This window comes from Drechmeria coniospora, chromosome 02 (genome assembly GCF_001625195.1).
Source record: "Drechmeria coniospora strain ARSEF 6962 chromosome 02, whole genome shotgun sequence".
Taxonomy (NCBI): domain Eukaryota; kingdom Fungi; phylum Ascomycota; class Sordariomycetes; order Hypocreales; family Ophiocordycipitaceae; genus Drechmeria; species Drechmeria coniospora.
The window spans coordinates 10,115,403-10,134,035 of NC_054390.1; the positions used below are offsets into that span (position 1 = coordinate 10,115,403).

Below are 18,633 nucleotides of genomic sequence, written 5' to 3' on the forward strand. Positions count from 1 at the left end.
GTACCCAGGGCCACAGGGCAAATCGGTAGCGGTAATTATAACCCTCGTCGTACAGGGATGGGTGCAGTCGGCAGGCGGTGTAATGGTCGACGTACCGGGTACCGTACCAATTGTAGTAGTTGTAATAACTGTATCTGGCGGATGGTTCGACGTAGTTGTTATAATAACCGTCGTCGTACAGGGATGCGTACAGTCAATAGGCGGGGTAATAGTCGACGTGCCAGGTATCCTGCCAGTTGTAGTAATTGTAATAGCTGTATCTGGTGGCTGATTCGGCGTAGTTGTTATAATAACCGTCGTCGTACAGGGATGCGTACAGTCTATAGGCGGCGTAATAGTCGACGTGCCAGGTATCGTGCCAATTGTAGTAATTGTGATAACTGTATCTGGTGGCTGATTCGGCGTAGTTGTTATAATAACCGTCGTCGTACAGGGATGCGTACAGTCTATAGGCGGCGTAATAGTCGACGTGCCAGGTAATGGTCCAGGGACTGTTTCGGTGACCGTGCCGCCATTCTGTGTAATTCGAACAGTAGTTAGGCAGTCGGTAATGCACCCAGCTGATGGTGTAATTGTAGTAGTACCAGGTGTTGGTCCGCCAGTAAATTGCGTTGTAACGCCCCCAGTCTGTGTGATTCTGACGGTAGCTAGGCAATTGGTATTAGTGCATCCAGCCGATGGCGGAATTGTAGTAGTACCAGCTGTTGGTCCAGTAGTAGTTTCAGTTATAGTACTGCCAGTCTGTGTAATTCGAATAGTAGTTAGGCAGTTGGTAATGCACCCAGCTGATGGTGGAATTGTAGTAGTACCAGGTGTTGGCCCGCCAGTAAATTGCGTTGTTACGCCCCCAGTCTGTGTGATTCTGACGGTAGTTAGGCAATTGGTAGTGCATCCAGCCGATGGCGGAATTGTAGTAGTACCAGCTGTTGGTCCAGTGGTAGTTTCAGTTATAGTACCGCCAGTCTGTGTAATTCGAACAGTAGTTAGGCAGTCGGTAATGCACCCAGCTGATGGTGGAATTGTAGTAGTACCAGGTGTTGGTCCGCCAGTAAGTTGTGTTGTAACGCCCCCAGTCTGTGTGATTCTGACGGTAGTTAGGCAATTGGTAGTGCATCCAGCCGATGGCGGAATTGTAGTAGTACCAGCTGTTGGTCCGCCAGTAAATTGCGTTGTAATGCCCCCAGTCTGTGTGATTCTGACGGTAGTTAGGCAATTGGTAGTGCATCCAGCCGATGGCGGAATTGTAGTAGTACCAGGTGTTGGTCCGCCAGTAAATTGCGTTGTAATGCCCCCAGTCTGTGTGATTCTGACGGTAGTTAGGCAATTGGTAGTGCATCCAGCCGATGGCGGAATTGTAGTAGTACCAGCTGTTGGTCCAGTGGTAGTTTCAGTTATAGTACCGCCAGTCTGTGTAATTCGAATAGTAGTTAGGCAGTCGGTAATGCACCCAGCTGATGGTGGAATTGTAGTAGTACCGGGCGTTAAGCCGGTAGTTAAATGCGTCACATAACTACTAGGAGCACCACTGCTCGAAGTCGAAGATAAATATATGAATACAGTCGTTACGCAGCCTTTTGTGCATCCAGGCAGTGGTAGGATTGTAGTCGTTCCGGGCGTCGGCCCAGTTGTTGTATGTATAAATATACCGCTAGTAACGGGGACGGTTACAATTACTGTAGTCACGCAATCCGGACTGCAATCGGGTAGTGGCAAGACGGTATTGGTACCTGGCGTAAGCCCGATTGTTGTCGTGGTTATAATGCCGTTCGATATACTAACCGGGCCGGGGTCCGTTTTAGTATACGTCCTGTTTCATTGTGTTAACAGTATGATCTTTTACTGGAGGTAGTTGAATGATTGACAGGCTTCAGATGAACATACCTTGTCTTGCTGCTTTCTAAAGGCCCGGTAATACTAGTACCCATACAACTATACTCGAAAAATAATTCCTCAACAACTACTAGCGAGCCGTAAGCACTCTTATTAGAGTCATCTCCTCGAGCAAGGCCGAAAACCCCAGCAAGCAGACCCAGGGTGCAAAGGACTGGGATTTGTTGCTTCATAATCGTTCGTAAGTAATAAATAGAATACACAGGTTCTTTAAAAGTGTAGTAGAAGCAAACACCGTAATATATATTTCCGAGTTACCTGTTCCTTGGAATAAGGTTTGTACTTGTATTTTCTAAACCGATTTTTATTGGCGGCTGTTCTCAGCGCTGCCTGCGTATTTCAACAATAAGCCCTTCGCCATTACACTAAACTGTGGACTAGTGAGTAGTACCACTCGTATTCCATAAGTGCGGAAGCTTATTGCTGCATTGCTGCAGGGTACTTCCGCGGAAAGGAGCCAAGTCGATCAATGTCGAGAGGCCGTTGCCTTTCGGTACCGCTATCCAGGCATATTCAGGCTGCCGGTTCTCTAATATCCTCCTCCCAGGTCTACTAACAAGATCCTCCCGACTTCCCTACCTTTTCCGACAACCAGCCTAGTATGCTGATTCGGGTCCACAAAGGTGCGCAATAGCGGACCAAGGACAACGACTGTATAGTAAACTCGACTGTGTAGTAAACTGGCGTCTGTAGGCGTGTGCGTGTGCGTGAGAGTGTTTGGGATAGGAGTCGAGAGTGTGGCTTTATTGATTTAATAAGGAAGGATGAAATTGAGAATAGTGAGGGATCATCCCCTGCAGTAAAACCGTGTCAACAAAGAAGCCCAAGGTCTTGCTTGCCTACCTTACCTCTACTACCTTTAACAACTAGCCTGAGTGTGCTGATTCAGGTCTACCAGGGTAGGCAGCAATGCATCTACCTACCACCAGGGACAACCGTATGGCGAACTAACCCTATGCGTATTGTGAGATAGTTAAACTTGAACCCAAACCGAGTAGCGAGCGTTCTGGGTTTGGCGTAATTTGCCAATAAACTCTACCAGCAATTCGTGCCGCATAAGTGATGGAAGTCCATACCTACCCGTCAATAGAAGCTTGTCAGCTCGTCGTCATTGGGTTGTTTCTAGGCAAGTGTTTCAAGCCACCATGCTCACCACATTCCTCTCCGACTCGCCTGCTAGTTTGATGTTGATGTATAATTACCCCGCCCAGGCCAAGGATCATCGTCAAACTGTAATCCTCACAGCTCATCACGATGCCCGACGAGTCTGTAGCAAAATCCCAGGCCAAGCCGCTCGTCATCCTCTGCGATGGCACGTGGTGCGGCCGCGAGACGGATACGAAAACCAACCTCTACCTTCTCGCCCGGATGGTTGGAATCCATATCGACGATTCGACAGACACACGTCCGCACGTCTTGGACGGCAGGGCATGGTACATGCACGGCGTCGGGCTCGGAAGCACATTCATGGAGTAAGCCGTTCATGCCGGTCGTACACGCGGTTCGTTGATCGCTAACGCGACGGAGTTATATCTTCAACGGAATAACGGGACAAGACAGCGCCGCGCAGTGCATAGCGGCCTACCGGTTCCTCGTTGATAATTATAGCTACCCCGACCGAGAGATCTGGATGTTTGGCCTGTCGAGGGGCGCATTCCTGGTGCGGTCGATTGCGGGCATGATCAACAACTGCGGCATCGTCAAACGCGTCATGAACGCAGACGGCAGCGTAAACTTTGCCGCAACCGACCTGCTCTGTCGCCAAGTCTATAGCGTTTACCGCTCTGACGATCCCATCCACGCACCCCACTCGCCGCAGTCTCTAAGCTTTCGAAAAAACGCGAGCTGGCCGCTGGTCGGTGACGCCGGGCACGGTGACCAGCAACTCTGCCCACCCGTCAAGTTCATGGGCCTCTTCGACACCGTAGGCAACCTGGGGATCCCGGATTTTGTTGGTGGTGTCGGGCTGGACTGGCCGCGGTTCCACGACCAGAATGTTTCGACCGCGGTCGAGCTTGTCTACCACGCCCTGTCCCTGCACGACCGCTTTTACATATTCACGCCCTGTCTCGCCAAACGAAAACGACAGGCCGGCAAGCCGAACAACCATGGCATCACCCAGCAATGGTTCCCCGGCGTGCACTATGACCTTGGGCGACAGCGGTTCCGTTTCTTGCGCATGTTTGGCGGAGGATGGCTGGAACGACTGCTGGCGAGATGGGGTTGGGCGAGCCGGGAAATCGAGCCGAACGAGGTGTTGGCGGATTTGGTGTTGAAGTGGATGCTCGAGGCCGTACGAGCAAACGATCCCCGTGGGGAGGTCATCCCAACGCAACAGCTTGATCTTGAAATCGCGGCGGCGAATCGCAGAATGGTCAACGCAAACCGGCGTTCGGGGGACGGGGATGTTTACCAGAACATCATCGCCTATGCGCCGTTTGGGACCTTCACCCTACGCCTCTTGACGACGCTTTGGGGGACGCAATGGCAGACCAATCAGATTTACCAGTTGTTCTTTGCGTTGAGGGATCGCGCGGTGGCCGACTTGCATTCGCGCGTCTATGACTATGCTGCGGTTGACCCGCACATTCCGGACGCCCACGGTCGAACCGTCGAGGAGTTGGCAGGAATATCGAATCGGAGATATCCGTCACGGGCCTACGAGACATGGAGGCTGTATCGCCGCATTTTGGGTACGACTTAGTCGACGAGGCGGTTCCGTTTCAAGTTTGCTAAGAATCGGGGCATTTGTGAGCAAGTTGCAAAGAAGAAGCCCACGCCGCGTTCCATATGCCGATGCTTGAACGGTTGTTTGTGTCAGCATCGCATGACAGGCCAACACAGTCGTTGTGATCGGACCCAATGATGGGTATGCAACCATGCCAAAAGACGCAAACATGGCCCGCCGGTGCATCTCCAGGATGGCCGCAGCCATGTTAGAGCCATGATGGCGCATCCAATCGATCAAAGGTTCTGACGAACCTTACCCGATGGTATTGTCAAGCAAGCTCAGGAAGCGTTGGCCAGAAGTAGACTGTAGCTGCATGGGCAATAGGTAGATGACGAGGCTGCTGATTCCACAGATGGTAGCAATATAATGATTTCTACCACCCTCACCAGCGTTACTAAAGTGGCCATCTTCCTCTCCGACTTGGAGAGTGCCGGTATTGTCAATGCCGGCAGCGCAACGACAGCCTGGAAGGCGGTATCCAACCATTGGCAACGACCCGAAGGGTGCGAGATGAGGCCCGTAAAACCAGGCAGATTGCGGAGTTGAGCACAAGTTGGCCGACTGTGCAAATACATTCGTCGGCATGGGCAGCAGAACCAGTACTTTGTCTTCATCCGTCGAGGTGGCCGATCCCTCGGAATCTGGGACTATCCACCGCCTGGACTTGGGAGGCTTGTGCCCTGATGCTACACCGTCGTCCGTCTCCGAAGCGCTGGAACTTGGACCTCATTATCCGCAGTAGTCGGCTGTTCTTCCAGGAACGCCCGGCCGCGATCCAGGTAAACAGGCACCATCGAACGCGCGAGAGCACCCCCCAGTTACGCGGAGACGTTAAATTGTTCATCGAATCGTACTCAAGCACGCCGGATGGAAACCGGAAAAATCCCCGTCGAGCAGCCATAGCCCTTCTGACGGGCTCACTGCCACGCTCCGCGGCGCAAGACCGTGATGAGTGAACACCAGCTCGCCTGGCTGGAGAGGTGAAAATTGTCCAAGTGACGAATGATGGTGGCTACCTTTTTTAAAATTCCTGCCGGATGGATAAAAAGTCGACCCGGAAGGCTAAAAAGGCCGAGATGTCCTTGGGCATCGATCTCGGAGGCAGGCCAAAGTAATCGTCCAACCAGGACGACCGGCACTTGCCCGTAACGAATGAGCAGGCGGTTTTCGACGTGACGGACCTCATCTTGAGGATGGACTGCCGCAGCTGTAGTGCCAGACGGAATGAAAAGCGACAGCCTAAACGTCGCCTAGGATCTTCCAAAGTGTCCTATTCAACGCGCTCCATGACGGCGAACACCGCATCTTCTCATTGGACCGAGCGCACAATGCGCAACGCGCGAATCCCCAGTTCGGCGTGCGGATTCTACGGCCTCGAGAGTATCTTTGGCAGAGGCTGGGTCGTATGCTTTTGCCAAATATCGATTCGACAGCCGCACGATGCCGGGATGCCGCTCGAGGCTAAGGCTCTCGAGGATCAAAGCTACCACATCCGACTCGGGATATTGCAAGACACGGTCGTCGGGAGAGGTGGCCATATCCGCGGAAGAAGCCCAGTCGAGCCTTGTCTAGGACGTTGCCGGTGGAGCTTTCGAGCCGCGTTCGCAGAGGACGGTTGCTCGACCCGGTGGATTTGCTGGACTTGCCCGAAGATGAAGGCCAGCAATAGCTCGACAGCAATTACTCCCTGCATATTGTTGACTGAAAAGCGGGAAGACCAGCATTCCGGCGTTTCATTGGCGAAAGCGCGTGAGTGCAGTGCCGTCGTACCTGTGCATGCATCGGAGTACATCATATACGAGGACGTATTGCTAGAGGGCATATGACGTGCTTCTAGCAGGATGCAGCAGCGAGCCCGTAAGTATCGCCCCTTGTCGGTGGACGCAAGCAGCTTCAGCACCTTCAAGCATCAACGCCGTTGTGCAACGTCATGGCCCGGCGTCGTTCGAATCCAGCGCCAGGGACCGGCCAATGCCGAGCCACTGCACGCTACCCCGGACCAGAGCAGCGGCTGCCACAGGGTAGGCATCTGCTTGAGGTTATTACCTGCACCCGCTGCACGGGGTAGTCCGCCGTGAATGGCAATGTTGCAAGGACTTGCTGGTACACCTTCATCCCCGTGCACGGAAAATCCGACGGGGAAACATTGGAGGCCGAGGCTTCCCAGGCACGGACGCACCCCATCCAGCACGAACAGACTGGCCCTCCCGAACCGCAGGTAGATCTGAGGAGTCTCGAGTGCGACATGGCAAAAGGGTCTGTGCATTGGATTCGGGAGTTCAATGACTGAAAGGTGTGGCAGCCGCTCAAAGTGCGTGCATGGTTTGATTTGCAAAGCGAAGCTTGCTTGATGCATTCTCAAGGGGCACAGCCGTATTGCCCTTTGTTGCTGGTGTCCAATGCGCATCCACGTGATTGTCCATCGCATGTGGGATCCTGATGGAAACGTCAACGTGACGTTGGCCCACGCTGCCCACCGAGCATGTCGAACGAGAGCCACGAGACGCCGTGGTCGTTTCAGTAGAATTCGCCCACGTCGTCCCCTTGAGCCGGGGCGCCTGACGTTGTCGGAGAAATGGAAAAGGGCGGAGGCCATGGACATTGGGCGCGGCCGTTTGGAGGGTTGGCCAGGGAGTAGGTCGAAGTGGACGCCGATGAGGCGAGACGAACCCTGGCCTCGGAGTGGCTCGTCGATGCGGCAAAAACGTCGCAGCAGAGGGCGTCTCGATCGAAGCGACTCGGGCACCTCCTTGTCCACGCAGGCCCGAAATCGGTGGGGTGAGGGAATGACGATTCGGAAATATCCCCATCGGCGGCGTTGGCGTCGCCGGAACGTCACCCGCGTCGGATACGCACGTCACGGAGAAGTCGGGGAACGGCCACTCGGGAAAATCCTCCGACGAAGCTGACGTCCGTGATGAGGGAACGACGAAGAATTTGCGTCATGCTTGCCTCGATGCATGCTCCGGCCAAGGCCGAGGTGGTGTCGACATTTCAGGTGACGAGAGACGGAGCCTGGCAATGGAGCTGTCGTGGTTCGCCCGCAGCATTCGGGCTACCGACTTGGTCGAGACGGCGGCGTCCGAGGCATGCCGTGCCAACTTTGGGACGCAGGCGATGCATCGTCTAATGTCGGCAGCGGCCTCTCGCGTGACGGGGGACAGCCAGCGTCGGGAGGCGTGAAAACGATGCAGAATTTTCGGGAACAGTGGCGGACTGCCGCGGCGGTTGTCGACGTCGTCAGATGGTCCAAGGGAGCAGAGCAGCTCGAGCCCGGCACGTCATCGCTGTTCTCCGTCCGACGTCGGAGCCCAGGGCCGCCGCTCGATGCCAGACGGATCAAAAGCTGGTCGCTGATGGGGGGTGAGGGAGGAAGTGAAGCTGGCTGAGGTGGCCAATATACGACGCGAGGCAAGCTGCATGTCAGGTGACCGGAGCTGTTGTCGGTGCAGAATGCGAGGCACCCGTGGCGGTCTGGCAATATGGTCTCATTGCCGCCAGTGCAAGAACACGCAAGTATTTTCTCGGAAATATGAATCATCTGAATAATGAATAAGCAGCACGATTAACTTGGGGGAAAAGACGTAGTAAATATTCCGTACAGCAAGTGCAGTATGAATTATCGACGGTGCCATTTGAGCATTGCTGGTCGACGAAGTACCCCCCCCCATGGGCACAGCGGCATGCAGCGGCTGGCGTCGGTTGGTCGTGACCGACTCAACTACTCATTTGCTGGTCAGTGACTTGACGTGGCGAGAGCAGACGGGAATTCTCGCTCGCCAGATGAACCCAACCCGACCGTTTGGCGAGGACATGCTTTCTCGCAACGTCTTCCGACCTGCGCAGAATCGGCCAAGTCGGTACAACAATAGGTGTGAGAGCACGAAGTAAGTACTGGTCAACCGTCATGATGAAAATGGATCCAACTGTGGCTTGATAATGCAAAGCGAGAACAGGCACTCCGTGCTCGTCGTACTCCGAACCGATGCCGCCAATCTTATCCTTGCCGCTGGGAGATTGCAGCAGTCGTAATGCCTCTACTTGCAATACAGCACTTGCGCCGTCGATTGCCATCCAAAATTGTCGCCATCCGTACGATTGCCGAGGCGGAAGGCCATGCCCGGCTGTTGGCACCACGACGAATGATGAGGCATGCCCAGCATGGCCAAAGGGATCGAGGGAACCAAGATCCGTACGATTGCCGAGGCGGAGGGCCAGGCCCGGCTGTTGGCACCACGACGAATGACAAGGCGTCCTAATGGCTTCCACTTGGATGGCATTTGACGGCATAGAAGCACCACGACGCCTGCAGCGCGGCCGCGGAAATTGAGGGAATCAAGATCCGTACGATTGCCGAGGCTGAGGGCCATGCCCGGCTGTTGGCACCACGACGAATGGCTTCCATTTGGATGGCATTTGACGGCATAGAAGCACCACGACGCCTGCAGCGCGGCCGCAGAAATTGAGGGAATCAAGATCCGTACGATGGCCGAGGCGGAGGGCCATGCCCGGCTGTTGGCACCACGACGAATGGCTTCCATTTGGATGGCATTTGACGGCATGGAAGCACCACGACGCCGGAAGCGTAGCGGCAGGGATTGAGGGAACCAAGATCCGTACGATTGCCGAGGCAAAGGGCCATGCCCGGCTGTTGGCACCACGACGAATGATGGGCATACCCAACATGGCCGCAGGGATTGAGGGATCCAAGATCCGTACGATTGCCGAGGCGGAGGGCCATGCCCGGCTGTTGGCACCACGACGAGTGACAAGGAATGCGAATGGCTTCCATTTGGATGGCATTTGACGGCATGGAAGCACCACGACGCCTGAGGCGTGGCCGCAGGGATAGGGAACCAAGATTGGCGATATCGGCGCCTCGCGTCGTCAAGCCACAGCTGGGTCCACTGATGGATGGCCGTTTAGCACATCGAGCTGCCCCTATAATAACGGCAGCCCTCCATGACGCAGTGGCATGTCGTCAATTGACCACAAGTTTGTCGTCGCCATGCGACAGTATAGCTACTGTACGATGCAGGGAAGACGATATATCAATCGCATATGCAGAGAACCCGCAGAACTGTACTATGGGCCGAGTAATGGTTGGGTAATTGACGACGTGATGGGCGTGCATTTCCTGCACCGCATGGAGGGGAAAACGAACTCAGCCACACTTAGTATCCTCGGTACTTGCAGCCCTCCGCGCAGTACAGTACTTACAGCAAGTGCACATGCTTAGCCCACGAGTGGCTAGTGCCAGCATGGCTAATACTGTACACGAGTAGCCTCGGCCACGACGTCGCCTGCCTCTCTTGCAGGCTGTATTAAGCACTTCGGGAGGGACAAGTCGATGGACGGAGCGACATGATGGTGCAGTATTGTTGTTGGTGCGTACAATGCAATGTGCGGAGGGATGGTGCGAATAACTTCACGTCGAACCTCGCGCGCGATCACGTGCCTGCGTGTTGCAAACCATTAAATAAATCCATTGCGGTATCGGGGCTGCGAGTACATGCAAGTACATGCCCGCTGAGGTAATCTCGCAGGCCGGCGCGCTCATCCGGACCCTGGACCAAGTACTTGCTTGTACTCCGTAGCGCTCTACAGTACGCACTAGTATCGATACTGTACGTGTAGGGGCTACTGTAGACGGGGCTCGAAACTTTTTGTCCCGCCATTGCATCTCCGTAACCATTTTGAAAAATCATCACCGTCGAAACACCAATCTCCGTCTGCGTCCTTTGGTGCAAACGTCCTCTGCACAATGACCGACACGGCCCAGGCGGCGCCGCCGCATAATGTCTTCGACGTGAGTGCGGAAAGGTGCCTGCTCGTCGTCCGGTGCCCTCAGAGCTGACCGTTGCCGCTTCGTCTAGACCGTCCTCGTCTTGGATATGGGATCCCAGACCAGTCATGTTCGTTCCACCTGCACACGATTGCCTCGACGCTCGCAGCCAAGCATTGACAGTGCCAAAGCTCATCCTCAGAAGGCTTCGGTCTCTCGGGGTGTACTCCGAGATGCTACCTTGCACCCAGGTGCTCAAGGAACTTGCTTGGAAGCCGGTCGGCATCATCCTCAGCGGCGGGCCGTCGAGCGTGAATTCCCCCGACGCCCCGACCGTGGATCCTGCCGTGTTCGAGCTTGGCGTCCCCGTGCTGTGCGTTCCACGCCGAGGCCACGACGGAAAAGGTCGCTGACTTGTTCTAGGGGCGTCTGCTTCGGCAACCAACTGATTGGTACCGTCACCCTTGCGTCTCTCCGCACCGTCGTTCGCTGATCGTCTTGTTCCAGCCTGGCGTTCGGATCGGACCAGTGTCGCACCCGGCCTGAAGCGCGAGTACGGTGAAACCTCAATGGCCATCCGAAGGATCGGTGGCCACGCCGATCGGCTCTTCGACGGACTGGGAGACACCTTGAACGGTTCGTCGACTCCCTTCGTGCGGATGTTCCCCGTCCGCCTCGCCCTGGTGCCCGTCTGACATGCTCCGTCTGCAGTCGTCATGAGTCATTTCGACAAGGTCGTTCACCTGCCCGACGGCTTCGAGACCATCGCCACCACCGCCAACAGCGAGTTTGCCGGCATTGCCCACAAGTCCGAGCCCATCTTCGGTGCGTGCGTCCTCGACACGCCGGGCTGATTCTCGAGCTTGCTGACGGGTACGGCTCGTAGGTATCCAGTTCCACCCTGAGATCTCGCACACCGAACGGGGTACCGACATTCTCGCCAACTTCGCTCTCAAGATCTGCGGCGCCCGCGCCGACTGGAAAATGGACAACTTCTTGGAGGGCGAGAAGGCTCGCATTCGGAAGCTCGTTGGCGAAAGGGCCCAGGTCGTATGTGCTTCTGCTTTCCCCGGCGACAAAGGCCGGCGCGCTGACGAGTCCGCAGATCGGAGCCGTCTCCGGCGGCGTCGACAGCACCGTGGCCGCGAAGCTGCTGAACGAAGTTATTGGAAAGCGATTCCACGCCATTCTCGTCGACACCGGTAAGATGACGTCGCTCAGGGACATGCCCACCAGCTTCGTGGTGATGTTCTAAATTGTGCCCAACAGGTCTGATGCGTCTGAACGAATGCGACCAAGTCAAGCAGACGCTGGAAAAGCGCCTAGGCATCGTCCTCACCGTCGTGGATGGATCCCAACTTTTCTTCGATCGCCTTCGAGGCGTCACGGAGCCTGAAGCCAAGCGGAAGATTATTGGCGAGACATGTGCGTCGATCCCCTCCAAGCTGGCCGGCTCGTCATATTGACTCGGGACAGTCATTGACCTCTTCGAGAATGAGGCACTCCGGTAAGCTCGCGCCTCGTCACTTGTTGAGCCGTGGCGAACTTGACTTAACCCTGCATCCAGCATCGAGGCAGAAGCAGAGCACACACCCCATGCTGGCAAGGTTGAATGGTTCCTTCAGGGGACGCTATATGGTGCGTTGTCCACCCTTCTCAGGCGGGTTCAGATTTGTTAACCCTTTCCAGCCGATATTGTGGAAAGCTTGAGCTTCAAGGGAGCCGCTAGTTCTACGATCAAGTGTACGTCTTTCCCCTGTGATTCATGGCTCGTTCCCCCTTTTCGGCGTGCCGGCGAGAAGGTGAAGCCGCCTGCCGAGGCTGAACCGTACCTCGAGAATGGCCAACCCTTTCAAAGCTGCCTCCCCGTGTTAGAGCCAATTCATCTCCCAACTTTCCCAGCCGAATGCCTCTGCGGTACTCCAAACTAAGATTCGAATAGCTCATCACAATGCGGGAGGGCTTCCTGCTCGTATGCAGAATGGCGTAAGTTGAACTAGGCGATATTTGGTGGTCAAAGAGGCTGACACATGACAATAGGAAGCACAGCTGAAGCTGCTTGAGCCGCTGCGAGAGCTGTTAGTTCCCCTCGGTCCTGTATTCGGGCTTCGGGAGTGAGGGTCACTGCTTGTTGCTGCCGCTAACAGCTCGGGTCCAACTAGGTTCAAGGACGAAGTTCGGGCGTTCGGTCGGCAATTGAACATCCACCAGGAGCTTATCGGTAGACACCCTTTTCCCGGGCCTGGCCTCGGTATCAGAATTATCGGCGAAGTTACTCGCGAGCGAGTCGAAATTGTGCGCCAGGCAGATGACATCTTTATTTCCATGATCCGCGAGGCCGGGATCTATGATGAGGTTCGACAGGACCAAACCTCACGACGCAGGAGATGTTTGCTGACGAGAGAGTTTAGGTCACCCAAGCCTATGCTGCGCTTGACTCGAGCAAAGGTAAGCCCTTCCTTCCGTGCCTACACTTGCGTGCTTGTGGCTACCCATTCCTAACGCTCGTGTCGCCCAGCCGTCGGTGTACAGGGAGATGCTCGGGTTTACGGCTACATCTGCATTCTGCGAGCCGTGACTAGCGTAGATATGATGAGTGCCGAGCCATACGAATTCACGTGGAGCTTCCTCCGGGCTGTCAGCAGGAGGATTGTCAACGAAGTAGACGGCATTGCGAGGGTCGTGTACGACACGACATCGAAGCCTCCAGGTGAGCATCCTCTCTACCCCCATTCTCTCTACGCACTACGATGCCAACAAAGTCAATAGGCACGATTGAATTAGAGTAAAGAGTTTACCAATAGTGTGTTGGAAGTGGCTGGTAGCCGGATCGACATCCCTTGTACGAGCCTTGGTTTGACGACAAGGTGCCTCGATGAGGGAATATAAGGAGGCAGTATGCCTGCGCTACATTTGACGGATCATGGTTAATTATTAATTAAAAACTACAACTCCGCTGTTTTACCGCTTCGTTGCTTCTTCGGGAGCAATTACATGGCTCTCTCAGTCCACATCAATTGCCCAGGCAAGCAGAGCAATTAAAACAATCGGAGCCGAAAACGCTACGTGACAGCAATCAATTTACCAGTGGCCACGAATTCCTCACAGCATCTGTTCTGCAGTCACGTTGTCTGACAAGATGGGCGCACTTGCGGGCATGGTGTGTGCGTGTGCTTGTGCATATGAAGCCTCCCAAACGCTTGCAACACCATGGGATTAGGAGAATAATTAAAATAAAGGTATGTAGGCGCGTTCCCTATCCCAGGCCTTTTCGTCAATCCGAGAACCAGCTCAGGAGCGCGCCGATAATACAGCCTCCCCGCAATAACGTCTGGTAGGCACCATCATCAATCCCACTGCGGTTCCTGGGAGACGTGTATGGCCAGTCATTTTTGACCATCGACCAGGTGATGGACTAAATGGCTATTCGTCTCCTTGATGAGCAGAGAGAGTCTATTCGTTCCGTTTTGCAACGAGTATCATTCCAATATGCCGACTCCCCTCCACAAGCCATGCTACAGCAAACAACTTCTATCTTGAGGAAGAAAGATGGCGTGTCGACTACAGTTAGCATGCAATGAGGCAGAAATTGCACGGGCCGTTCAAGGCTACTGAAGGCATATACTGATCTCATCAAAGGACTGACCCGAGTGCGATGCAGCAGGGAGCCCTTGTCGCTATTTACAGGGATGTTGGGCCGGATTTTGTTCCAACGTACGAAAAGTTGAGCTTGTGAGTGTAAAACCCAATCATTGTGCAATTTGTGCCTCGAATTGATAATAACAGTATACAGCAAGCATCTTGGATGTGAATCAGGCAGTCAAGGAGGCTATTCCGACAGACCACAATCGTTGTCATCATACGACCACATGCGTAGCCCAGTTCATGCTTGTTGTCGACTGGATGAATCATTCTGACAGAATAGTTCAACGTCTTGGTATCCAATGCGACAGCCAAAACGAGGAGAATATTGGTCCGCATCATCTCGTTTACCAAGGTGAAACCAGTCGCCCTGCAATATCTTCCAAGACGACGGATATGGTCAGCGGATATGCTTGACTAAAGTCCTCACATTCATTTGATGACTTTCCCCAAGGCGCCATAGTATTGCTGCAGTGTGATTCTTCCCCTCACGCAATCCATCATAGCGAGGGTGCAGCGCTGCCTTGCCTTGTTGCATTCTCCACCTTGGAGTCGCCGGTCGTCAAGGCTTACCCGGAACAGCGTCTTCTCTTTACCGAAGACGGCCACTAAGCCCGGTTTTTACATTGGCAAAGTGCTGTCAGAAAACGTGATCCCGAACACCGGCCTTTACTGACAGAAGCTACATCTGAGATTCTGCATGCAAGGAACGTGGCTTTCTTTACTGGAATCAGAATTTGTCAAAGTCACTCCAAGAATTATGCTCATTTGATCGGCCGAACTACGCATAGTATTATTGGCTGAGAAAGGCCTCGTCTTGGGAGTGGATACTGGGAACACAATCCATGTCATGTTGAGCATCCCAACCAGACCATTGAGTTCCATTCCTCGCACCATAATCCTCAAACGAGTGCGACGGGACATGGCCAAGTGTCCATTGATTCAAGTCGACGAGGATGCATGGGAAAGCATGAGATTGCGGAGGAGCGTGGCACGATCTGCTCGGGAGTCTGCTCACAAGCATACCCCTCTCTGAGCAGTGAGAATGGACACAGCTGCCCGTGCTGACCACGACATGGACTAGTTCTGTAGAGGTCCGACGGCATCGCATCTGTTGTCGAAAATACGAGGATTCCAATTTCCTCAACTACCTTGGATGAGAATGTCAAGCACGTCCATGGAGATTTGACTTTGCATTTAGCAGTGCTGGTACACGTGAGAAACGGACAAGAGAAGGGTGGCAGTCCAAACATCCGAGACGCACCTCGACAATAGATTCCCTCTCGCGTTGGTCCACAAGCAAGGGGGCTTGGCAGGCTTCGGCCCCTTCACTCTCATTCTGAAGGGATTGCTGCGGGCCGGGGGTCTGCTATCGGCCACGGAAACCAGCCCGATTGAAGTTGTATCATGAGTAATCCATCGAGATGTCGGCAGGTATCATGTCAAGTCCCCGGTCTCCATGACGGCCAAGTTGGGTAATTGTCTGATGCGACGACCCGTTGGCTGGATTCATACGATAACGGGCAGCTACCCTGGAGTCCATCGGGTTAAGCACCAGGAGGATCCGGATGTCAACTGGTACGATTTGCCCTGCCTGCTGCGCACGGGTGACATGACTTTATGTTTGTTATTTTATCAGGAAAATGCGGTGACATGCTATTATCAGCGTCGGTCCACACGATCGTCCGAGCGAGTGTACACGAAACCCACGACACCAAGATGCAGGCGGAGACAAATAGGCATCATCTCGGCCAGTCGATTAATGGATAGAAGTGGTCCATGATCAAACCGCGAGAGGTCTAGTGTCAGAAGCAGGGCATACAAGGAACATGACGGCCGTATACCAACAATCTGGCGCACGTACTTGTACTGTGAGTCAAGCAGAGCTTCTTACATGTTACGATGGAAATAAATCTCCTGACCCGTTTTCGAAGGAATTCCAGACCAATTGGCAATTCCCGATTACTAGGTGCTTGCGTAACACTGGTGACGAGTCGCTCGGAATGTGGGGGGTGGAGTGGAGGCCAAGTCGACGAGCGTTGCGTGTCAAGGGCACGTCAGTTACGTTTTTAACTTTCAGTGCATGCTTAGCCTTTAAAGTAGGCCGGGAGTTTGCCAGCGACGGCTTGTTGCGATGATGGCGGCAAGCTTTGGTTCTCACGGCGCCGTCACTAGACCCCGAGGAGCCAATAATGACGCCGGTATTGGAGAGTCGAGACGCGTTATCCAAGACCCTAGGTTTGGAATCGTTGCTTGCCTCGACATTCTGGTGCCAGGATGACGACTGGACTTGGCAGCTGCCCTGGCGCACGCCATGTGATGTATGCAACACGCGGAAGCTGGTTGTTATCCTCCTCGGATCCGGCAGAGCACAGAGACATCTTGTGTATAAGTACTCTGGGTAACTCGCACCCGAGTTTGATCTCGACCACATACACACAAAATGCGGTTCCAAAGCCTCGCTGCCTGCACCTTCGGCCTGCTGGCCAGTCGAGGCCTTGGCCATCCCGGACACGATGCCAACGAGGAGAGAGCTGAGCGCCTCGGCTTCCTTAGCTCTTCCGGAAAACGCTCGCTCGACCACTGCGCCGAGAAGCTGGCCCTTCGCGGCGTTGAGAAGCGAAACGTTCTTCGCCGGTCGCAGCGGACCAACGCGGCTCGTGTCAAGCGCTCCCTCTCCGCGAGGGACGTCGACGCGGCCCTGAACAAGTCCCACGACGACACATCCCTCGGCTACACGGTCGACACGGACCCCGCGACACTGTTCTCGGGCAACAGATCGTGCGTGCTCACGCCCGAGGTTACCCAGGGACCCTATTGTAGCACCCCCACCCCTCCTCGACTCGTTGAAGCGGCGTCCCCTGACCATGCGGCATAGACGTCTCGGGTGAACGCGTTCGGGAAAACATCGTCGACGGCCAGGACGGCATCAGCCTTTTTCTCGACTTGCAGGTCATCGACGTTGAAACGTGCGAGCCCGTCCCCGACGTATACGTCGAGATCTGGCACTGCAACTCCACCGGCGTATACTCCGGGGTTGTTGCTCAAGGCAACGGTAACTCGCAGGATGCATCAAACATCAACAATACGTTCCTCCGCGGCATCCAGGCAACCGACGCGGACGGCGTCGCCAACTTCGAGTCTCTCATGCCGGGTCATTACACGGGACGCACCACGCACGTACACGTCATGGTCCACACCAACGCGACGCTGTACAAGAACGAGACCTTGGGTAATCAGATTCACGCCAGTCACGTTGGACAGGTATTCTTCGACCAGGAGCTTATAACCGCCATCGAAGCCATCGAGCCGTACAGCAGCAACACGCAGCAGCTCACGACCAATGCCGAAGACAGCATCTTCGCCCAGGAAGCAGGCACCAGCGGCGTTGATCCCATTATGCAGTACACGCGGCTGGGAGACGACCTCAACAGTGGCATTTTCGCATGGATAGCCTTTGGCATCAACACGTCGTACTCGGGCGTCGTAACGCCAGCCGTCTTCTTGTACGACTCAGGCGGTGTGGAAAACCAGGATTCCGGCATGGGAGGCGGCTCCGGCGGCCCGGGTGGGGCGCCGCCCGCCGGAACACCTCCTGACGGCGGTCCCAGAGGAGGCTCAGCATCTACTGCTGTGACTGCGGCCGGCACGGTGACCGGTTCATCATCATCCAGAGTGAACGCCTCAAACGCAGCCGGGATATCGTCGAGTCCGAGTGGCTCAAATGTATCGCCAACGTCGGGGACGACACAGGTATTATCGGAAGCCCGTGGCATCTTCGCATTGCTTCCAATGGTGGCCACACTGGCTTTACTGCCAAGACTCGTCTAAGCGAAAACTAGACTCGTCTAAGCGGAAACCAGATCTGTACGGATTTGACGGTAAATCAACGAGTATCATACCAGATCGTCACTTTAGGAACGTAGGTAAGACTGGTAGAATCCCTTGTATTGCTACAATGGGTGAGCCAGGCATCCCCTATATATTTCCAGCTAGTTCCAGTAGGTAGGCCATCTGAACTTGCTTTGCTGGTACAATCGTAGATCCTCCGAGCGATTGGGCGTCGCTTGTAGCTCCAAATGTAACCTACTGCTTAACATACAGTATATTCGTATGTATTTGTTAAAGTTGGCTACTATTTATGCTAGCAAGGCCGTTGCACTGCAAAGCTACCCACTACTCGACAGTAGACACTGAATCCAATATGGGCCTATCTCTTTGAGGAAACTTGTCTCTAGTCACCCAAGTCATGCGGTGGGTTCCCTAATACCATACACTGCACCCTCTGAGCACCAAGTGGTAGATTTACCTAAGTACCAGTGCGCTTGCCCAACATCCAATATACAAAATACCATGTGTTGTATGTTAGTTGTGGCAGTCCTACCGTTTCAAGTCCAGAGGCAATTTAGAACTAATACACAGCTGGAGACAACTCCAGAAACCTTTGGGCGGGCCGATAACGAAATAGAACGAACCTTGCAACGGAGTGCTCCATGAATGAACTATTAAGAATGCTAATCGTGCCGCACCCTACCTCACTAAAGCTTTTATTCGTGGGGCGTGCTAGAATTAACCAATTTCGTCT

General features: G+C 54.3%; 5 protein-coding genes across 5 annotated transcripts; 3 read left to right on the forward strand and 2 right to left on the reverse strand.

The window, feature by feature from the left end:
* Nucleotides 1-193: 193 nt before the first annotated feature.
* DCS_05879 (uncharacterized protein) lies at nt 194-2,063 on the reverse strand (the record flags this gene model as incomplete). The annotated part of the gene is made up of 5 exons (XM_040803180.1): nt 194-647; nt 699-701; nt 810-923; nt 1,032-1,367; nt 1,882-2,063. The coding sequence occupies 5 exons, from the start codon at nt 2,061-2,063 to the stop codon at nt 194-196; spliced, it is 1,089 nt and encodes a 362-aa protein (XP_040658213.1).
* Nucleotides 2,064-3,144: 1,081 nt separating this feature from the next.
* DCS_05880 (uncharacterized protein) lies at nt 3,145-4,594 on the forward strand (the record flags this gene model as incomplete). Its single annotated transcript, XM_040803181.1, has 2 exons — nt 3,145-3,362; nt 3,418-4,594. The coding sequence occupies 2 exons, from the start codon at nt 3,145-3,147 to the stop codon at nt 4,592-4,594; spliced, it is 1,395 nt and encodes a 464-aa protein (XP_040658214.1).
* A 1,048-nt stretch (nt 4,595-5,642) lies between these two features.
* Nucleotides 5,643-6,159, reverse strand: DCS_05881 (uncharacterized protein; the record flags this gene model as incomplete). The annotated part of the gene is made up of 2 exons (XM_040803182.1): nt 5,643-5,819; nt 5,992-6,159. The coding sequence occupies 2 exons, from the start codon at nt 6,157-6,159 to the stop codon at nt 5,643-5,645; spliced, it is 345 nt and encodes a 114-aa protein (XP_040658215.1).
* Nucleotides 6,160-10,385: 4,226 nt separating this feature from the next.
* On the forward strand, nt 10,386-13,175 carry DCS_05882 (putative GMP synthase; the record flags this gene model as incomplete). Its single annotated transcript, XM_040803183.1, has 17 exons — nt 10,386-10,430; nt 10,498-10,536; nt 10,598-10,779; nt 10,830-10,858; nt 10,914-11,042; nt 11,118-11,231; nt 11,293-11,456; nt 11,512-11,608; nt 11,676-11,831; nt 11,883-11,913; nt 11,974-12,044; nt 12,096-12,149; nt 12,349-12,392; nt 12,447-12,484; nt 12,569-12,761; nt 12,818-12,854; nt 12,925-13,175. The coding sequence occupies 17 exons, from the start codon at nt 10,386-10,388 to the stop codon at nt 13,173-13,175; spliced, it is 1,674 nt and encodes a 557-aa protein (XP_040658216.1).
* A 3,316-nt stretch (nt 13,176-16,491) lies between these two features.
* On the forward strand, nt 16,492-17,879 carry DCS_05883 (uncharacterized protein; the record flags this gene model as incomplete). The annotated part of the gene is made up of 2 exons (XM_040803184.1): nt 16,492-16,867; nt 16,927-17,879. 2 exons carry the CDS (start codon nt 16,492-16,494, stop codon nt 17,877-17,879), a joined length of 1,329 nt encoding a protein of 442 aa, XP_040658217.1.
* Nucleotides 17,880-18,633: the final 754 nt, after the last annotated feature.